The sequence below is a fragment of the Haliotis rubra genome, unplaced genomic scaffold (assembly GCF_003918875.1).
Source record: "Haliotis rubra isolate DU_JTF1 unplaced genomic scaffold, ASM391887v1 Scf350, whole genome shotgun sequence".
NCBI classification, from domain to species: Eukaryota; Metazoa; Mollusca; class Gastropoda; order Lepetellida; family Haliotidae; genus Haliotis; species Haliotis rubra.
In genome coordinates, this window is record NW_025767025.1 from 880,803 (window position 1) to 901,500 (window position 20,698).

General features: G+C 39.7%; 1 protein-coding gene across 2 annotated transcripts; it reads right to left on the reverse strand.

Annotated features, from left to right (window-relative positions):
- Positions 1-2,735: 2,735 nt before the first annotated feature.
- LOC124285046 (RNA-binding protein 5-like) lies at positions 2,736-19,852 on the reverse strand. Of its 2 annotated transcripts, XM_046721194.1 has the most exons (23): positions 19,780-19,852; positions 18,137-18,488; positions 17,686-17,824; positions 17,302-17,451; positions 16,876-16,942; positions 15,548-15,621; positions 14,596-14,703; positions 13,853-13,913; positions 13,621-13,680; positions 12,839-13,103; positions 11,393-11,426; positions 10,990-11,230; positions 10,279-10,358; positions 9,432-9,513; positions 9,025-9,116; positions 6,543-6,707; positions 6,000-6,158; positions 5,545-5,587; positions 4,946-5,148; positions 4,503-4,556; positions 3,756-3,841; positions 3,424-3,550; positions 2,736-2,983 (listed from the first exon to the last, which is right to left on the reverse strand). In XM_046721194.1, exons 2-23 carry the CDS (start codon positions 18,478-18,480, stop codon positions 2,858-2,860), a joined length of 2,760 nt encoding a protein of 919 aa, XP_046577150.1. In that variant the 5' UTR covers positions 18,481-18,488; positions 19,780-19,852; the 3' UTR covers positions 2,736-2,857. The 2 variants fall into 2 exon arrangements, 1 of the variants encoding a protein (XP_046577150.1); XR_006900712.1 differs by lacking the exons at positions 2,736-2,983; positions 3,424-3,550; positions 3,756-3,841 and having other exon boundaries at positions 4,515-4,556; positions 4,946-5,186; positions 5,549-5,587.
- Between the last annotated feature and the right edge of the window lie 846 nt (positions 19,853-20,698).

Genomic DNA, 20,698 nt, shown 5'->3' on the forward strand with positions numbered 1-20,698 from the left:
GAACCAGACAATCCAGTGATCAACAGCATGATCATCGTTCTCCGCAACTACTCGTGTTTTCAACAATTGCAACGTCATGGCATTAGAACATATTAGCCAATGATGACTGTGTTAATGTGGCTAGCTGGTGCACACCCCCTCTTCCCGGAAAACATTTTCCCTGAGAAGCATATCCCCCTAAGCTTTAGACTTCATGATTTTTGTGCACCCCCTTCTCCAAAATCCTGGATCCGCCCCTGCTAATGGTTTAGATGTTTCAGTCACTGGTTCCCCTCCTCCAGACTTGATTATCTGAATGCCACCACGATGAAGTCCATTTTCAGATGATCTGTGCACTTCCTCATATAATTAAGTGAATGAGTGAGTATGGTTTTAGCAATATTCCAGCGGGGGGACACCAGAACTGGTAAATAATTAAGAAAAACATACTTAGCCTCAACTTCACCAGGCAGTTAAGATCTCAGAGTGTCAAATAGGCTAAATAATCGTGTGTGTTAGCCGAGGAAAGTGTTTGATATGCAGAAACACATGAAGTAGGCATCACAAATTGTTTTGATTTCTCTGCAACACTAATGAAAACACAATTGTTTGTTACTAATCATCATAAGATAATTTAGTATCTTTTGTTTTGATACACAATTTAATGGCATCTGGAGATATGCATAAATAAATAATGTGTATTTTAAATAAGTGCCCTTAACTTCAGTGTTAGCCAGTTGTGGTCCCAGGTGGATTGTGTTCCAAGAAGTCACTGTTTCTAGTAATAAAAGTCAAAAGAACTAAAACCTGTGTGGTCATTAAAGTCGACTGGATTTTGCAGGCTCAATCACTTGACTGAGGGTGTGTGGAAATACAACACAACTTGAATTATTGCTCTAACATTTCACAGGAATATTGCGGAGTGCCACCTCACACGCTCTCACTTCAAGTTGAACCATTCTCAAGGCAAAAGTAACAAGAAGACAAAGTCATCAATATCCCCCGCAATAGCAAAATACGCTTCATGATTATATCTACGAGTTATGATTATGTCAAATATTTAGGTGTGTATATAGAAAGGTGGAAGGAGAGTATTGAAAGGTTTTTAAAGTTCTGCTCCAGAAAGCAGCACTATCACCAATTTCAGGCTAAGTCAAACTTGTTGCCAAGGAAATGCCAAAAATATTTTATTCAGAATTCCAAAACTACCAAAAGGCACAAATACACCAACAAATCTATCTATGTGCCAAGTTTGGTGAAAAAACATTGAACGGTTTTAGAGTTCTGCTCCGGAAAAGAGCACAACCACCAATTTCAGTCTAAGTCAAACTTGTTGCCATGGAAACGCCAAAAATATTTTATTCAGAATTCCAAAACTACCAAAAGGCACCAGTACACAACCAGATCTATCTATGTGCCAAGTTTGGTGAAGAAATAGTGAACGGTTTTAGAGTTCTGCTCCGGAAAAGAGTCCTACCACCAATTTCAGTCTAAGTCAAACTTGTTGCCATGGAAACGCCAAAAATATTTTATTCAGAATTCCAAAACTACCAAAAGGCACCAGTTCACCACCAGATCTATGTTTGTGCCAAGTTTGGTGAAGAAACATTGAACGGTTTTAGAGTACTGTTTGGTGAAGGAAAAGAGTCCTACCACCAATTTCAGGCTAAGTCAAACTTGTTGCCATGGAAACGCCAAAAATATTTTATTCAGAATTCGAAAAACTACCACCAAAGGCACCAGTACACCACCAGATCTATGTTTGTGCCAAGTTTGGTGAAGAAACATTGAACGGTTTTAGAGTACTGCTCGGAAAAGAGTCCTACCACCAATTTCAGGCTAAGTCAAACTTGTTGCCATGGAAACGATCTATGTTTGTGCTGAAGTTTGGTGAAAAAATATTTTATTCAGAATTCCAAAACTACCTCAAAAAAAAGGCACCAGTTCACCACCAGATCTATGTTTGTGCCAAGTTTGGTGAAGAAACATAGAAGGGTTTTAGAGTACTGCTCCGGAAAAGAGTCCTACCACCAATTTCAGGCTAAGTCAAACTTGTTGCCATGGAAACGCCAAAAATATTTTATTCAGAATTCCAAAACTACCAAAAGGCACCAGTTCACCACCAGATCTATCTATGTGCCAAGTTTGGTGAAGAAACATTGAACGGTTCTAGAGTTCTGCTCCAGAAAAGACAATGTGCATGGACGGACTGACGGACGGACGGACGGACAGAGTCCATTTTAATACCCCCCCCGCAAAACGCTTTGAGGGGGATAACAATGACATGTTGTTGTCCATTTGCTATTTCTTTGAAGCATTTACTTACGTCTGCATGTTTTTAGTGTTGTATATTACAAATCAGGTTATTTTTACAAGGTCTGTGCATTTTGGTAAATCATTAAGAAAAACAATTCCATTTATAAGATTGTTTCCATTCACCAAGTAAATGCTTATGACACTGCATAATTACGGATCTTCGGAGCCATGCACACTTTAATTTCAATTTCAATCTTCCTGTTGATTAAACAAACCAAGCTGTTAATGATGTACGAGGTCTTGAGTTATTACCACATCATCCTTCCGGGTACCCATGGGCAGCTGGGTGTGCAGAGGCATAGTTGGAACAAAGTCTTATGCCTAAGTAGACCACATTTTACATTTGCTTCAGTGTGGGTCAAGGCCCAAAGCCAAAGAAACTCTTGGGAGTGAAGTTCCCAGAAAGGTGTAATTCTGATGCTGACAACAAAACAAAAGTATAAAAGTTTCATATTTTATGCCATGGTAAGTACATTGTGATGAATGGTGTAGACATGATTGAATCTGAAACATATGTACACTGTACAAGATTTACAAAATATACAATTAGGTTTTTCCACTGTTAATCCTGTTCATTGTATCGAGCGAAGAAGGTTTTCTTGACAGCATCTTTGTAGGAGTCTCCAACTTCTGACACAACATTGGAACCACTGAGTCCTAGACCTGTGTTCTGAACCCGCCGCTTAGCCTGAAGAAAGAAAGCTGTCATGTATGATCAAATATCGCATTTGTGCACACTTGACATGCACTCCTCACCCGTCTTTGGGTTATCAATCTCAATACAAGAACATTCTCCTCAAACAGAACTATTTCTGTGGAATTTCCAGGATCATCAACAGAATTCCCACTTCATGGAGAACAAATAACGCCAAAGTTTCCCTTACTTTATTCATTTGATGTACTGTCTTTAATATCAACAGCTGGTTATTATGATGAATCTGACTTTAGGAGCAACACAGTAAACAACATCATCCATATAACAGGAACTGATTTCAGACTTGATAATATGAACTTGACAAAATATTGAAGGTAATCTTTCTGACAAAGGTCAAAGATGTTCAAGACAACAGAGCAGACAAGGGAAAGGATAAAACACTTCCATCCCACCAGTTACACACACAGTCTGACCTGAATGGGGTCGACAATGCCCTGGGATTTCTTGCCAAGCCCCATGCCCTCTGACCATCCCATCTTCTGCATGAGTTTATTGCCGATGTTTTCACCGCCAAGCCCTGCCTTGGTTGGCTCTTCATAACTGTAACAACCAACACCACCTTTGACTGCAGGACTGGCAGAGATTCCATCACCAACAAACATTTCACCCATACCTTACTCTCCGACACTGTCACCCATCAACATGAGAGGACTCTGATGCTCCATTGTATAGCGACCACGTATTGTCAAGTTTTCGATACATTATAAATCTCGTCTCCTGGACAATGCTGGTGTGATGAACTTACACTGCAGGTGGCTGATAACGGTTTCTAGGTTCTGGTGGTTGAGGAGCACCATATTTCTGACGTCTCTCCTTTGCTCTGTCTCGATACTGAAACAGGTCATGAGTTATATAGCAGAGGGGCACATCTGTTCATAGTAAGTATTTGCCACAACAGTAGCTCAGACACATGCAAACAGAATATAATGTGACATTGTACTGTATTTCCCCTGTATTGGTATTTATTTTCTCACTAGAAAATAAGCAATAGAGTATCAAGAATATAAAACAAGTTCCGTTACTTTCGATTTAAGATGATATATCCATGCAGTGGTTCTAACAGCAAACTTGATGAGTTTGAAAATAAAGAATGCAAACACCTCCAAATAATATTGGCACAAACTCATACATGCAAAAGTACTGGAGATAACTCAATACAACTACATGACCTCTTTATGAAGTATGCATGAAGACGCATATTACATAAACACAGCTGTTATAAGCAGTGATGGTTGGGGGGCAAAGGAAACAATAATTCATATATTCCTGCAAACGTTTGATTTTTTGCCACTTTCAGCAATAATCAGCTATAGCATGACAGCCTGTAGATAATTAAGTCCAGACCAGAAAATCCAGTGAACGAAAATGTCCCAAGAAATGTAATTCTATATAAAGTACTTAACATTTAATAAGTCGAATACATATCAAATAGCTCATGACAATCGAACATCCTTATTCTTGTGAATGACATCACCTCCAACAGTCTGCTTACCTCTTTCTTTTCTTCACTTCCTCCTTTGCTTCTTTGCAGAGATTCTAGATTTTGCTGCAAAAAGTAGGTATCTAGTATATATTTTAGTTCTTTGACATTTGTACTATATCATAATAGGCTTAACTCTTCAACTACATAATTTTGACTTCATGATCATGACGATGTGATCTGATCCTGACAAACCCGTGAATTGAATATGTTCTCTTACCACTCATTTGTTTAAAACTACGAGCAACTCAACACAACTTCACTGTCCAAAGAATGTGAACCTAATAAAATACCATATACTTATTTTATTCTGAATTTTCAACTGAATATGTATTCTACACAAACATGCATGTACATATATAACCAAATTATGATCCTAAACACATCTGATATTCTTTCATTCATGACAATGAAGATGATTCCTAAAATATGTTCCTGATGCTCCCAGTTCCCACCTTATGTAAGTCTGAGAACTGCATGTGTTTTGTCAGGATCTCCTTTGACTGGAACTGTCTCTTGCACAACAGGCAGGCTAGCTTGCCCCAGTCCACCAACTTGGTCTCGTCTAGACGACCGGAAGACATTGCCGCACCCTGACTGTCATCATCCTCCTCCTCACTGTCTCCACCATAGGATGCCACCAACCCGGGCTTGCTCCCTGGGGGGAGGTATAGGCACCTTCACACCACCACCCAGCTGAGGAAGGAAAAAGAATCACGGTACAGAGGAAGGCTCAGTCTTGGAGACACTGGTATCATTTGAATAAATGTTTCACTGAAATACTCATCTTCGGTCGTGATGAATTTCAAACATGAGTGATTGTGAACTTCCATGAGACAAACCCTGAATAATTGCTGGGCTCTCCTTCAGACAAATAGTTGTAAGGAGTTGAAACTAACAGGTAAATTTGCTGCCAGCAACATCAGTTTCTGTCCAGTGAACTATGACTTCAAATTAAGCCATATGACACAGATCAAAGTTTAAAGATAAAGACTATTGAGAGCACATGTTGCTTGAAAAAGACAAACATTCTACAGAAGATTGAGCAGATGACTTACCAAAGGTGGTGGTGGCATTAACTTCTTGTCCTCACCCTTCTGCAAAGAGGAAGGAATATTAGCAAAATGAAAATGACAATGGCTACATGCACTGAAATGTTTTGATAGCTGAAACATTTTCTCTTGACTTCAGAATAATTTCTCCATACACGCTACACATGTATATACATACACGTCAAAACGCCAAGGTAAGTGCTAAAGTTCAGATGATACACCTGTATCACTAAATACTGTTTGTTTCATGCCGCTCTCAGCAATATTGCAGCTAATGCGGCAGTTTGTAAATAACTGAGCCTGTACCAGACAGTCCAGCAATCACCAGCAGGAGCATCAATCTATGCAATTGGGATACGATTGCCATCTGATCACTTAGTTGCTTCTCACGACAACCATGGGTTGCTGAAGATACTGAACATAGTATTTTAAGCATACAGGATCTTTCAGAACGTACAGCTTTCTCCAGGATGGCAAATCCTGCATCTGCTGTGGCAGACTCTCGCTCTTCCTTCCTGAAGCCTCCGATGCCACCAGTGTTAATGGTGATCTTCCTTGTACCCTCCTTCATCATCTCTTTCTGAGCATTCAGAGACTTGGCCCATTTCTCCATGTCCTGGACAGACAAACAAAAAAACTTCAAATCGATACCGACTCATAAATTTACTTGCCGCACGCTGATGGCCATTCTTTCAAATTAATGGGGTTTTGTTGCAATGGTAATAGAATTTGGGGTTCCCTTAAATCTGAGACTTTCAACATTAGGACAAAATGACCAGGACATCAATGCCTAATTCAAAACAGTATGTTCCTAATGTTGACACATTTATGACTCCCACTTACAACATAATAGTGATCTCTCAACTGTCATATGAGAAATCATGTCAACGAGAAAAAAAGTTATTAAGACAACTGTAGATGAAAAAAAAAGAAAGAATTGGTTACATAGTATTAATTGTCACTGACCTGAATCACGACAAAAAGGGAAACGCTTGCATACCTTAGCTATTTTTTTGGCTATTTTGACCTTTTCCTTCTTGTCCTTTTTATCTTTCTTGTCTTCACCACTATCACCATTGGGGTCGTTTTGTGTGGGTGCAGGGAGATATGTGGACTTCTCAGCATCCCAGTACATGAACTGCTGGGTCTGAGGGTTGTAGAAGTACTGAAATGGAGAGATGTCGTAAAGTGTGTGTCACCAACCATTAACAACAAGGAAAAACATTTAGGGAATTGAATCGTGCAGATTGTGCCAAACACTGGAGTCTTTCTGCCCAAATTTTGTAAACAAGAGTGAGTGAGTAAACAAGCTTAGTTAGTCTGGACCAGACAATCCAATGATCAATAGCATGAGCATCAATCTGTGCAATTGGGATACGATGACATGCGTCAACCAAGTCGGCGAGTCTGACCACCAATCCCATTAGTTACGAAAAGAAATGAACATTTCCATTTGGGTCACAAACTGGTAGCCTGTAACAACCAAAAACCAAACCCAGACCCAATTTATCCAAGCACTAAACTGAGTAAGGTTTTATGCAATATTCATACAATGTCACAGCAGAGGACACAAGTAATTGGCTTCAAACATTTTAACTGCTGGGAAATTGAACCAGAGTCTTTGGTATGACAAACAGACTCTTTAACCTTCAACCTCGCAACTCACTTTTCATGCTGACTGTAATCAGACAGAATTGGGGGACAGAGACACCATACCGCCTTGCTTCAGGATATAGGTCATCACTGTCTGGTTGTCCATCTCTAGACACACCACCTGGCTTAGAACCTGCCCCACAAAGCTTTCAAACACCAACCTCAATTTCAGCACATTGATGTGCAGGCTGACCTTGTTCTCTGACCAAAGTCCAGAGACTAATAGGTAGCCCAGAACACCGCCCCAGCCCATGAGGGATGCATCAATTTGGATCGAGAGCATTGGCATCGGGATCTCCAGGGGGAGCCCCTGGATAAGTTCTCAATGTCTGTCACCACAGGTGAGGGATTAACCACTCTGGCCTTTTGACAAACTTGTCATAGCTCTAAGAGTGGGACCACAGCTGTGCCACCGCCTGCTGCATAGGTCTCATCATTGTACACGCACACCAAACTACATCCACCGTCGCAATGTCCATGCTGAAAAAATTGGGGATTTGAGGAACAGCAGAGTAGTCCTGTGGACTTTGACAAGGCGATCCCAAGAGGAGACAATGCCCCGCTGTGTCTCAAATCTCGCTCCAAAGAAAACCAGATCCTGTGCCCGAGGGAGTTCTTATTTCTTGAGATTGATGATCCAGCCCAGCTTTGTGACAATGTCCATCTCTAAATGTGTGGTATCTCAACTCAAGTGTCGGGTTGTCAAGGTACAGTTGGCATCACGGGCCCTGCAATCTGGCGACTTGCGATGGGATCAACATCAACTTGGTGAACACCCTTGGCACCGTAGAGATGCCAAAGGGAAGCACACAAAACTGATAGCACTGCCCATTGAAGGAGGACCAAAGGAACTTCTTGAAGTCAGGGTGTATTGGAACATGAAGGTATGCTTCTTTGAGGTCGATTGACGTCAGCCAAACCCATGCCTTTACAGATGAGATCACTGGGATTCGAACCCACACCTGATTAGGCGATTAGTGCGATTGGGTTCGAATCCCGGAAGGGACCCAAAAAGTACTAGAATTTGTACTTTACTAAGAAAGTGAAATCCCAAATATAACATACGCTACATTTGACCACTTTCTAAGCATTGTGTAATCATTCTGAAAAAGGATATAAATTTAGGGATAATTGACTCATATCATGACGTGTTTGGCACAAACTGAAACATGTTTCAAAACCTCCAAATAACATGATAAACACATGTTAAAACAAGTGTTTGCCACTGATATGGCAATGTGCCCCGCCGCTAAAGAATGGAATAGCTATATTTACTACTTTATATTTTTGGGTCACATACAAGATGCCTGAAATGACTGGTGTCTGCATAATCTACCAATGTAGGCTGTCAACACACTTGAAAACAATGGGTGCAATGTTTTATGAGATATCGCGTTTAAATAAGTCTTAAAAGCGGTCAAAGTGTTGTGGTGACCTTGAAGATAAGGTCAAGGTCACCCAAATAAACTGGTGTCTACATAATCCCCCAATGTAGGCTGTCACCAAATTCGAGGACATTGGGTACAACAGTTCATGAGATATCGCGTTAACAAGAATCGGGACGTACGTACGGACGCCGCTGAATACATAGTCCCCCGTTCCGCGTTGCGGCGGGGGACAACAACACTATGAAACATTGAAAGTCATATCAAATTTGGGTTCAAATCCATGAAAGACAGAACCTGCATTATTTAACAACTCTATTAAATATTAATAGTCATATCAAATTTGGGTTCAATTCCCTCAAAAACAGAGAGAGAACCTTTCCATATCCTGCATTAGGATCCAGCACTTAGGAATATTATTTGTTTATGACATCGGATAAATACCTGTGAACTGGCATCATAGTAGAGGCCTGTTGATGGATCGTAATAGTATCCTGAACTCTTATCAAACTGGTACGTGGACACATCTGGAGCCGCTGTAATGGGATATTCAGGGAATATATGGAACTTGTGCAACATTCTTCAGAAATGTCAATCCGTGCCATCCACAGTTCTAATTCTGACTACCATTGCAAACCAATTTTTTTCTCATTTGTGAAAGTGCAAATGAATCCTGTCTACAAAGAAATGTGCCAGCTGATATGCAGTTATAAACTATGCTCCTAAGGAGTTCATATAGTCCAAAATCACAAATTTGATTATACCACCACTGAACTACCCTTAAGTCAATATATGATCAAGGGATTGTTTAGGGTACACAAGAGATGGTTATGCAAGGAATTATTTCTTACGATATGCTAGGACTTCCTTGTTTCTAGCAGGTGGGGTGGCTGGCTGTTCAACTACTGGCTCAGCTTTCTTAGGACCTGGGGTCTGGAAGAAATTCGAACAAGAATAATTATCTTACCTCACACATAAATGTCGCTTTCTGATTGGCTGAGCGCTCTTCTATTATTTTAGATGTACCCCGCTTACAAGCGAGGTACATTTCAATGTACCCGCTGTCAATGGCAACTCATTCTGTACTTGTGGTAGTAAATCTTTATCTCGAATAACATTGGATCACGTATGATGTACGGAATTTACCGATGTTTTGCGAATGCAAATCGATGGAAGGGAGATAACTCTAAATATGTTTTTCTTGTCAGCAAAATCTAGCGATGGCTACAAAAAGATTCGTACCCGTGTTTCAAACAATTCAAAATTAACATTAAGGTTCACTGGTCCCTCGGGGCGCATGGGTTGATGTACCCACTATGTTTGTTTATGTTAAGGCTCAGGGACTGACTGACTGACAGACCGCCGCCATATAGCTGGAATATTGCTGAGTGAGGCGTGAAACAACAAAGCCAACCAAATCCAATACAAACAAAGTGTTGAACAGTGTACAAAACAAAATAAGGCCTAAGCTTGTCCATAAAGGTGATGTGTTGGTAGCAGGCCATATATGGCTATACCAAGACCCTCACTTTACGTCTATGAAAAATTAAGTCCTTGTGAGATGGGGGCGGATTGGAAAGGTGGTATAGCAATTCTATTTACATCAATTAAGGAAAATTTATATTTATATTTTATTAATAGACTCATAACATGAAAAATGCAGCCCATCAGGCTGCTATTCCCATGTTAGACAAATACCTGTTTGTTGTAGTTCTTGGCAGCATTGGCTTGAGCAATAGCAGCCTGGGCAACTGCTGCTGCAGCATTTGTAGAGTCCGCTGGAGAAGTACGAACAAAATATAAGCAATCATTTGCATCGCAAGACACAAAGCAATATTACTCAGAAACTGTACTGCGAGAAAAAAACCTGATCACATAAAAGTATGGAAAAGGTCAACTTGTGCCATCTTCTCACTAATCTGAAATGATAGCATACAAGACACTTGCAAAGATTTGTGTATCAGTGAATAATGGGGTTGTTACCATTATCTCAAGCCTCTAAGTTCCATTTCACAAACAGTGATAATGTGATAGAAGTGAGTCATTGAGTTACTTTAGTTTTACACCGTTTTTAGCAATATTACAGCAATATCAAGGTGGGGGACACCAGAAATGGGCTTCACACATGGGGAATCGAACTTGGGTCTTCGGCGTGACGAGCAAACACTTTAACCACTAGGCTACCCCACTACCCAATGGGATAGTAATCCAGATATTGCTGATTAAGAAATATAGTTTGCTTTACCCAAATGTATAGTGTAATAAAGTACAGTTTTGCCCTGAACTAGGATGAATCCACACTCAGAAAGTCACACAAGAGAGCTAAGAACCATTCGGTGTCTTATCAATAGCAATCATACAATGCTGCTGAAACATTTCTGAACATGATTCTCAAAATCCAGTACTTACTCTGCAGTGACTGTGAGCCAGACTGTCCAAACTGACTGTAATACTGGGAGTATTCATAGCTCTGAGTATCATAGTACTGTCCTGTTGCCTGATCGTAGTAGGTCTGATCAAGTTCCCCTGACGACGGGACTGTAGTTGTGGGGGGTGTGGTTGTTGTGACTCCGGCCTGGTACAGCTGGTTGTAGTACTCGCTACCTGGTTGTCCAGCTCCCGCTACTTGTTGACTGTTGAAGTCCCATGCCTACAACATACAGGAAAGTTGGATGTTTAATGGACAGCACATTATTGAGATGGTAGTGCTCCAAATAATAAACCTGATTATCTAACGGAAAAGCATTATAAAACACATTTCAGAAGATCAAAAGCAACAGAAACTTCAGTTTGCAATTCAGTTCCTACTTACTGGATTTTGAGGGGTACTGTTTAAGGTTGCCATTCTGAAAGAAAAAGCACTAATATTAACTCAACATCAACAACACACACAAACAAGTAGCAAGGAAGATTCCATACTTGCCCTTCACAAAATATTCAGAGATCATGTCGCAGACACTCATAAAAAAACTGAGCTGATTTTCTGCTAAATACGTAAATATATTTATCCAGCCTCATGTAAGAATGTCGAGTTTTGATTGGTACACGTGACTGATAAAATACCATGTACACCCGTCACGATCCGCGACGAGGAGGGGGTACAAAAGTCATATTAACCCGCCTCGGTGACCACGCGAAGTGAGAAAAGCGTGCATCGACAAGCCTTTAGTAACGTGCGCTGCATTGAGGTCAATCGATCAGCTGTTGTCAACATGGCATCTCACATAAATAAAAACAAGTCGATTCCATGCGTATTTTTTCTTTTGATTTCGTAAAATCATTCGGCTAGATAAATGCTTATAATATTATTCAGTGCAAAATCACTTACAAACAAGCAGTTGTCACTAAGGTGACATAATCCCCCGCAGCATATTATCAAATCAAACTTAAAGAGTAATGAAAGTGCAGGTCATAGTTTAAGATGAAGTTAAATGTCAACAAAAACATGACCAGTCAACCTCTCTCGATATTTGCACTGCTCTGTCACTGTTTTTCAAACACACAAATATTTTCAAGACTCACTTTGACCTTGACATGAATGTCATGGTGTATGAAATATGCAAAAAATAGTAATAGAGAAATTGCTTATCAAAAAACACTCAAGAGAAGTCTTGAAAATCTTCGAAGAAAATCCAGTGAACCCTTCTTGAGATATCTTGCTGACAACCTTCACATACTGAAATCTTCAAAGTGTCGCTGTGACCTTGAAAATTACGTGAATGTCACCAAACTCGACTATATGACTTTCCCTATATGAAGCTTGGTGTCAAATATGAAGAAAATCCAGAGACGGTTCTTGGGGCATCTCGCTGACAAGGGTAAAATGTTAAAGTCCCCTGGTGACCTTGAAATGAAGGTCAAGGTCACCAAACCTGACTGGGACCTTTCTTATACTGTGATGAACCTAGGTACCAAGTATGAAAAGAATCCAGTCAATGGTTCTTAAGATATTCCAATTCATACGCATACCGACGGACGGACGGAGCCTAATATTATATCCCCCGCTTGAGTGCTTGAGTGGCAAGTTTAAAATGTTTGTTGGAGATATGTCTAATACAGTCTGAGCGTGAGATGAGTTTGGTAAAACAGTATCTGATCAGTCTTTCAGTTATTTCTCTGCATCAGCTTGGTGTGGGAAGAAAGTAATTCATGTGGGAAAACAGGTAAATGTTTACAGCTTTGAGCATGGATATTGTACCAAACAATCAGGAACGTAACTCTTCATACCACACTTGTATTTCTATCACAATATACTCACACAGTGGAGAAAGTGTTCTTTGCATACGATGTGAGAACTTGTTTGCCATCTACTTCCAAAGGAACATTGTTTTGAGTCAAGAAATCTATAACTTGTGTGGATTCCTGAATGGAATTCATCTCACAGAACCCGTAGCCCCTGGATGTGTTTGTGACTGGGTCTCGAATGATGCGCACATTCTTAGACTGGAGATTTGTTTGTAATCGTAATGCTACGTCAAGGGACTCTTCTGTTGTAAGTGCATCAAGACCTCGAAATATGAGAGCTGTGGAAAAACATGGACATGATTATATAGAGTCATGTGAACGCTTACATTGGAGCATAGGGCAAATATTACGTAATATCTTTACAATCTTATTCTTGGTTCACTTCAAACAGTAAAATATCCCACAAACACATTTTCAGATTAGCATCTGTACACTACATCAGCTCAATAAAATCATTCAGTAAAGCATTATCAAATTCACTCATCCTTACATTTACAATACATGTAGACATACAAATGAATGTCTTGTCTACATTGGGACCAAGTTTGTCCATATTTGTCAGATACTAGCCTGAGTTATGCCCCTTGCTATCTCTCACATGCCATGGTATAAACACTTTAGACAAAACATACACATTATTTCTGCAACTTCTTTTCTGTGTGAAACTGAATTGTTGCTGCCAATATTTTAATTACCCTTAATTGTTGAAAGCACAATCCCAGCCTTGGACCCAAAATAGCATACTCATAAATTGAATGTAAAATGTAACTTGTAGTAAATGTTGTTATAACTTACTATTGCATGGATTAGTTCCTACTTGGTCAAAGCCATCTCCGTCTTTTGTCTTGTCAGATTCTGAAACAAGACAGATAAACAGATATAGTCTTCACATTCCAGTGAATTTATTTCAGGGATCTGTAGGCATTCCCTGACATTGACTTCTTTATTGTTATCTTTAGAGATTAGTTATATGTTGACGTCCCATAATGCCTTGAAATACTGATAACGTAATTCAGTAAAATCTTACCATCTCTGGAAATATTGCACTTGAAACAGTAATCTCTTCTCTTGAAGTTATGAACACCACACTGGAAAGTTAAAGTCAATTAAAGTGTAACATCACAGACTCCAAGGTCACAATGCTCATCTGTGTACATGGCATATCACTATCAGAGACTGCCAATCAATACAGGACCATCACCCGTGTATGTCATTCTACTCTTTACCTTTACACTATTTACCAAGACATCATACACATTAGAGCAGCAAGTGACTCTATTCCAAATTCAGAGTCTAGCCTTTCAGTGGAGTTAAAATCGACAATGAGAGTGAATTTTATGGTGCTGAAATATGAAGGACATACTGGGGGCCACATTATCTTTGGCTCAGGAATCAACAGGCTTAAACCATTATGAAGACAATATGCTATTGCTCTTGCAGTTTATCATGAGACAAACATTTGCTGGTCATTCTGAGCTGGGGAGTGAGTTGTATTTCGAAAGCTGCTTTGAGCATTAATCCAGTTATAGCACAGCATGCCAACTTAATGCAAAAACCAAATTGATTCAGGTCCAAGATGATTACAACTTTGGCCATGAGCATTGGTATGACAAACCTAGAAGTAACATGGGGGAACTGGGATTCAAACCCACAATTTTAGTGGAATTATAAGTAAACAATAACATGATTTATGAGGAGAAATTGCTCACATTGATGGACTCCATATTTTCATGAGTTTTCCATTACATAAACACAGCTGTGTCCTCTCACCTTGCTGCAGGTCCAGTCTGTTTTATGCTGCACAAACTTCTCTGGGCCAACTCGTGACGTACTGTAGTGCATGCTCACGTGATACTGATTCAGCATGTTCAGCGCCCCCTGGCAAGGAAGAAACAAATGTTATAGTCCATGTAGTGGAACATAATACACCCAGCCCATGAAAGGAAGCCATGAGATTGTCTGCCTGTCATCCTGACCAAGCCTGTTGCTTGTAGTATGCGCTGTCTGCTTGACGCAGTGCCACTAGCCAGTATACCACTGGCGTTCTTCCTTATACCCACATGTCAACAATATCATTCTAGCATGTTCAACTTACAATATCAATAACATTAAAGTCATTAGAACAGGATGCATCATCATTAGAAGTGCATTTCATTTGAAGTGACAATCATAAGACAGTATGTTTGTAAACAAGACACATGTACAATAAAGTCATCACAAGAGATATACACAGGAACAACCAGCTCAAGAAAGAAAACAGAAATCAAAAAGACAGAAATCCATGTTGATTTTCTTCAAATGCCTCAGTTTTCTTTCAAGAGCTAATCCTCGATTAACATTCAACAAATAAATCGCCTTTTCATTAAATCGCAAATCAACACAGTTCATATCATAATACATTATAGCAATGTCCAGATACAGCATAGATTAAAGATGACAACAAACATTTCTGTAGTAAAGGGAGAATTAGTGGGCAATTTGCAAGTGTCCATAGATCGTGATTTATTTCAAACTGATCTTGACTTAGATTACCAATCAATGAGGGAATGAAGCAAGCCTAGAAAATGGCTCCTTGCAAGCAAGGCAGTTGACAACCACCAAACCTGCAAGCATGTTGTGTGTGAGTGTGTGCATGAACAATTTCTGTGTCAAATCAAGTCCACTGGAACTGATTTTTTTTCAACTACTGTACCGCTGAGGTAAGTCTTAGATGTGGTTAAACCTGTTTCTGATCCATCCAACGTTGGGCGTCTGTTACGTTCTGAAACTCCACAAATGCAAAGCCACGGGAGGCACCTGTGCAAGTATTTAGAACGTTTGTCAGTTAAATGTGTAGGGAGAAAAGTTGATGACGGCACAAACCACCAGCTAACAACCCTTGTCTCACATGCCTTCCCAAACAGTGTCGACTCATACTCACTGAGGATACTCTGAAGATATGCAAATCCATAACTGCACTTCCTGCTGAAATACTTACCGAAAGTGGCCATGTGATTTGTTTACAGCATTGTAACCTGACCATAAGCTCGATCACATATTATCTAACAGAGAACTGAAATACTTATCATGCTTATGACATCTGATAACATTGATATACACAGTCAATTAAATAATGGAACCGACAAAAGTGCAGAGATGCCAACCATACTTAAGCATTGGGAAAACTGTTGTTTTTCAGAAAGTCAATGTAGAATTCCAAAGTTTTTTGTTTGTTGTTTAATGCCACACAGCGATATTCCAGTTATATGGCAACGGTCTGTAAATAATCCGAGTCTGGACCAGTGATCAGCAGCATATGCAGTTGGGATACTATAACATGAGTCTACCAAGACAGCGAGCCTGACCATCTGATCCTGTTAGTCGCCTCTTACAAAAAACATGGGTTGCTGAAGACCAATTCTAATGTGGAACTTCATGGGTAGAGTTCCACAGTAATATTGGTGAACATGCAATTAGTACCTTGTTAATACCCATGTGATTTTGTTCAACGAAAAGACTTGAGTGTGTTTAAATGTGACAACCATTAGGTATCCCTGTATCAACGAATAATGGATATTCTAATGTGAATTGAAAGCATTGCCCTCAATGGTCAGCAGTCTCACTGAAGAATGTGTCATGTCAATGATGTTACCAGTGCATTTTCTCTTCAAAGATATCTACACATGAAGAAAACATCAGTGAAAAACGAATAATGTAATTTTGGGAAGAAAAAGTGTGATAGAGTAACTTTAGGATCGGTATCCTAACTATAATGTGAAACTGGTAACGGTTGGCATCCCTGTGACATGTACATGTTACAAGTCTCAGTAAAATGATACATATTACCAATACAACAGCAAGTTTAACATCTGAAAAGAGAGTTCCAGTACCACTCCAGAACACATTGTAATAGTGAAAAGACAGACTTCTTAACAACCACAAAGTTAACTTCAGAGTCCCCAGTGAGTCATGCGACAATCCCGCACTACCATACCCATTCCTTCCCCAGCATAACACCCACACATTTCATGTATAAGAAAAGAAACTAGTCATCTTAGACCATGCTCTCACCTGTGCTTCTACGCATTAGCCTCACATCCTTAACAGGGGCACCAAACATCATCAACTCAGCTCGAATCTGGAATAAGAAAACCAGGGTTTGAAATTCCTTGTGTGTAAGCAATAAATGTACTTCACTATTTATGTCTTCATGTGATTTTACACTTCTTCCATAACAAAAATTGTAAAAATGGGCAAATATAGTTTGAATTGAATAATAAAAGTATTAAATGTACTTTCTGACACACAAGTAAACAGGACTAACACAAGGAACACTGTAAACAAATGAACACGCTCAATGAGAGAGTGAATTTAGTTTTACGCCACATTTAGCAATATTTCAGCAGCATCACGGTGTGGGACATCAGAAATGGACTTCACACATACACTCAATGAACAAAGTGGGGCAACATATGACTGAAGACAGCAGATACTTACGTCTTTCTCATCAACCTGTGGTGGTAATCCACGTAGCAGCACTGTGTTAGTGGGAGTGTCTGTCATCCATTTTTCTCCGCCACGGTCCTCTCGCAAGTCCCTTGCATCACGTTCCCTGTCACGGTAACTCTGGCTATCTCCTTCACTGCCCTGAAAAAAACAACTTAATGCACTTACCAACAGTAACAGAAAAAACAAAAGCGAAAAAAAAAAAACATTTTAAAAACAAAATTCAACAAAATATTATCAATGTGATAAGATAAAAGGAAGATCATGTTCAAGTAAGCAGCATCATGTAACTGAAGCAATATTTGGGTACATCTGTTGAGTTGGTATGAAATTATTTCCTATCATCTGAGCATCAGAAACAATATTAATATTTACATCCAAGCTGTAGCTGTCATCATATCTACTTGATGGGCTTCTGTCTCTTTCACGTCGTTCTCTGCGTTCTCGACTTCTTTCATGGTCACGATCTCTTGGATGCCTTCGTTCACGACGTCCATCTCTATCCCGTCTTGATCTAAAGATAAACAGGTCAATGAATTTCCTTCTTTTTGCATGAAACATTTTTGTTGTGTCTACAGAAGGAATATATTTTATTCAGCGGATAAATAGCTAGTCCACTGCTCAAAAGAAGTTAACAACAGATTTAATACTATACTAATATGAAAGAATTGTACTATAATTTCTTTTGTGTAGTAAATATCACCTACATAACAGAAACTGTATTTCTGCTCGACATCACTCTGAAATGATTTTTTAAAATAAAAAAGTCCAAAATATATTCATATATCAGCTGACACATACCATCTATGACTATTCATAAATTTACCTCTCTCTTTCTCTTTCACGGTCTCTGCTGGAACCTCTGTTTTCATCATAACCCTCACTGAATCTGTTGCTGTCTGTGATATCTCCCCTCATTCCGTCTCTGCTATAGCCTCCACCTCGATCACCTCCCCCTCGACCACCATCATAAACATAATCACTGCCTCTGCCATTATCTCGACTATAATCAAGCTCCCTTGTTCTGGTGTCTCTACCATAGTCCACTCCTCTCATGTCTACACCACTGTCAAAATCTCCAACCTGAGACTGGCTTTCTCCTTGACCATCGTCATAATGTCCATTGTCAAAGCTGTAGTCTGGTTGATAACTGTTATAAGTGTCTGCCATCTTGTCTGCTGGAAAATAAATACTATTCATTACACATTCTTGTGAGATCATGGTATTTTTTATGTTTTCGTCATAAGGTTTTTATAAACTAACACCAATTGCCATGTACAAAACACTTGATATTCAAAGGAGTAATAGTTTAGTGAATGCAGGGTTTTACCTAGAAACATAAACTAAGAGCAGGAACTGACTTCATCATGCACTAGAGTTTCTACATATTATGATGATGCCAGATGATCAGAGTCATCATTGGGGGACACTGTAATGTTCCCTTCCATGAAGGGGTGAAACAGAAGACTTGTACACCGCCTATTCAGACGAAATTTGTGTGCATAGAAAAGGCTGTGATGACAAAAATCAGAGCCTTCTTGTTCCTAACTGTGCAAACATATATTATAATCCTCATGGACAAAAGACCTTGCCCACCACTTGCTACTTCTGAACCAAATGACAGTATCAAGGACTTTGTTCTTTGAAGTTAAGTAGCTACCAATATTCTTACCATAAAAACCCTAAACTAACAGTAACACTGAGTCAAAATGGAGGAAATATGCCAGTATGAACAGCCCAAGAGCTATGGAAATTGACCATAGCAACTGGAAAAAGGACAGACATTTTGACTGCTATTGAAGCATACTGCACAACATTTTGAGCTTAATTGCAGGTGTCTTGTGTAATGCATTCTTGCCCATTTGGAGCTCACTCACAGAGATGAAACAAAATACAAAGAACACAAAATGCCATTGCAAGCATTGTCCAGTCAAGGACCATTTCTTTCCTTCACGCTGACAGATGTCAATTGAAATTTGTACAATGATACTTGGCACTTCTGTTAACTACCTACATCCAACGCAACAAAACCTGCTTTCGACTACTCATTTGGCTGAATCTGATGGAAAATCATGACTTTCGTTTATATCCATGCACTGTAAACAACGGTGGTCTCTCCAATGTAACAACTCAGCTATGGCGCTGCAGAACGCTGTGATTTCGATGTGCATACGGTCTGCCGGTGGGATCCGGGGGACTGTTTGATGCATTCAAGATAAATATGGCTTTTCATTTACACGTATATTAAAAAATATACAGTTATTCCATAGATTTAATTTAATGCAAAATCTGACAGTGGACGGTCATTCTGACATTCAATTGTATGCAAGATCGTGTTCGAGCGTGCAGTGGAAAATGACATCTTGCAATTTCATCGTCAAAACTTGGTGTCGATTTTTCAACGAACCAAAGTGAAGAATAAGGATAGGTATATGGTTCTTAGGCGCAGACCACAAATACTATTATTACCTGACAGGTCAGACGTCTTTGTACGCAAGATGCATCAAACACCAAAATGGCGGCCTACTTTAGCATTGTGGGTAATGTAATGTAAATACTACATTGCGGAACAGAAATATAACGGACTAGAATTTCCCAGTTCATCATATGCCATATATTTTTCACACATTGAAGTACCATCTGTTACCAGTAGGTGTATTAGAAAGATGGAACAACAGATTAGTAACAGTATAAAACCAGCTTTTGTTGGGGTAAATGTCAAAAGCCAAACTCCCGGATGCACGCGGCGTATGAGTGAGTGAGTGTGTTTAGTTTTACGACGCATTTAGCAATATTCCAGAAATATCACGGCTTCAATACGCGGCGTATGAAAGCAGCAATCTTCAACAGTTCGCCCCATTTCTAGGCTTTGACAACCTCGGTGCTGTTGTCATCGTTTTTATTGATTGCCGCAAAATGTGTTTCGTCTTTGTGATAAAGAAAACTAACCCAAGCAACAACCAGTCCCGGGTCCCGGGTAATTGCTCTAGAACAGCGCCGAGTGCTAGGAAAGGCAACAATAAATACCACCTTTCAACGTCTTTCACGCTCGGGTCAGATGCTCTTTTCACTAGGCTTTGCCTCAAGACTATTAACAACCTCACATTTCTACTGCAGAGTAAGTTTGTTAATTCCGAATGCTTTCCCCCGCAACTCCTCAGTCCAGACATATCATCCCAGTGGGGCCTACATTTTCCATTCACAAGCGGCGAAAACTGCACTTGGGATGACAGAAACTAGACGTACATGAATACATTATCATCACCGGACTAACATACTCAATATACTTCTTGTTTTCATCTCAGTAAGTGTGTAAAGAAGATTTCTATTATATTCAGCCACAAAAATGGAAGTCGGACAACTGGTAGTCTTGACTGCGGACTTTGTG

Bases quoted from the DNA above. Each gene is read 5' to 3' on its own strand.
- LOC124285046 (XM_046721194.1), bottom strand. From the start codon at position 18,480: ATGGCAGACACTTATAACAGTTATCAACCAGACTACAGCTTTGACAAT. The intron at 17,825-18,136 runs GTAAATTTATGA...GTTTATCTTTAG, and splicing joins CGTGAAAGAGAAAGAGAGAG to ATCAAGACGGGATAGAGATG. The intron at 4,557-4,945 runs GTGGGAACTGGG...TACTTTTTGCAG, and splicing joins AGTTCTCAGACTTACATAAG to CAAAATCTAGAATCTCTGCA.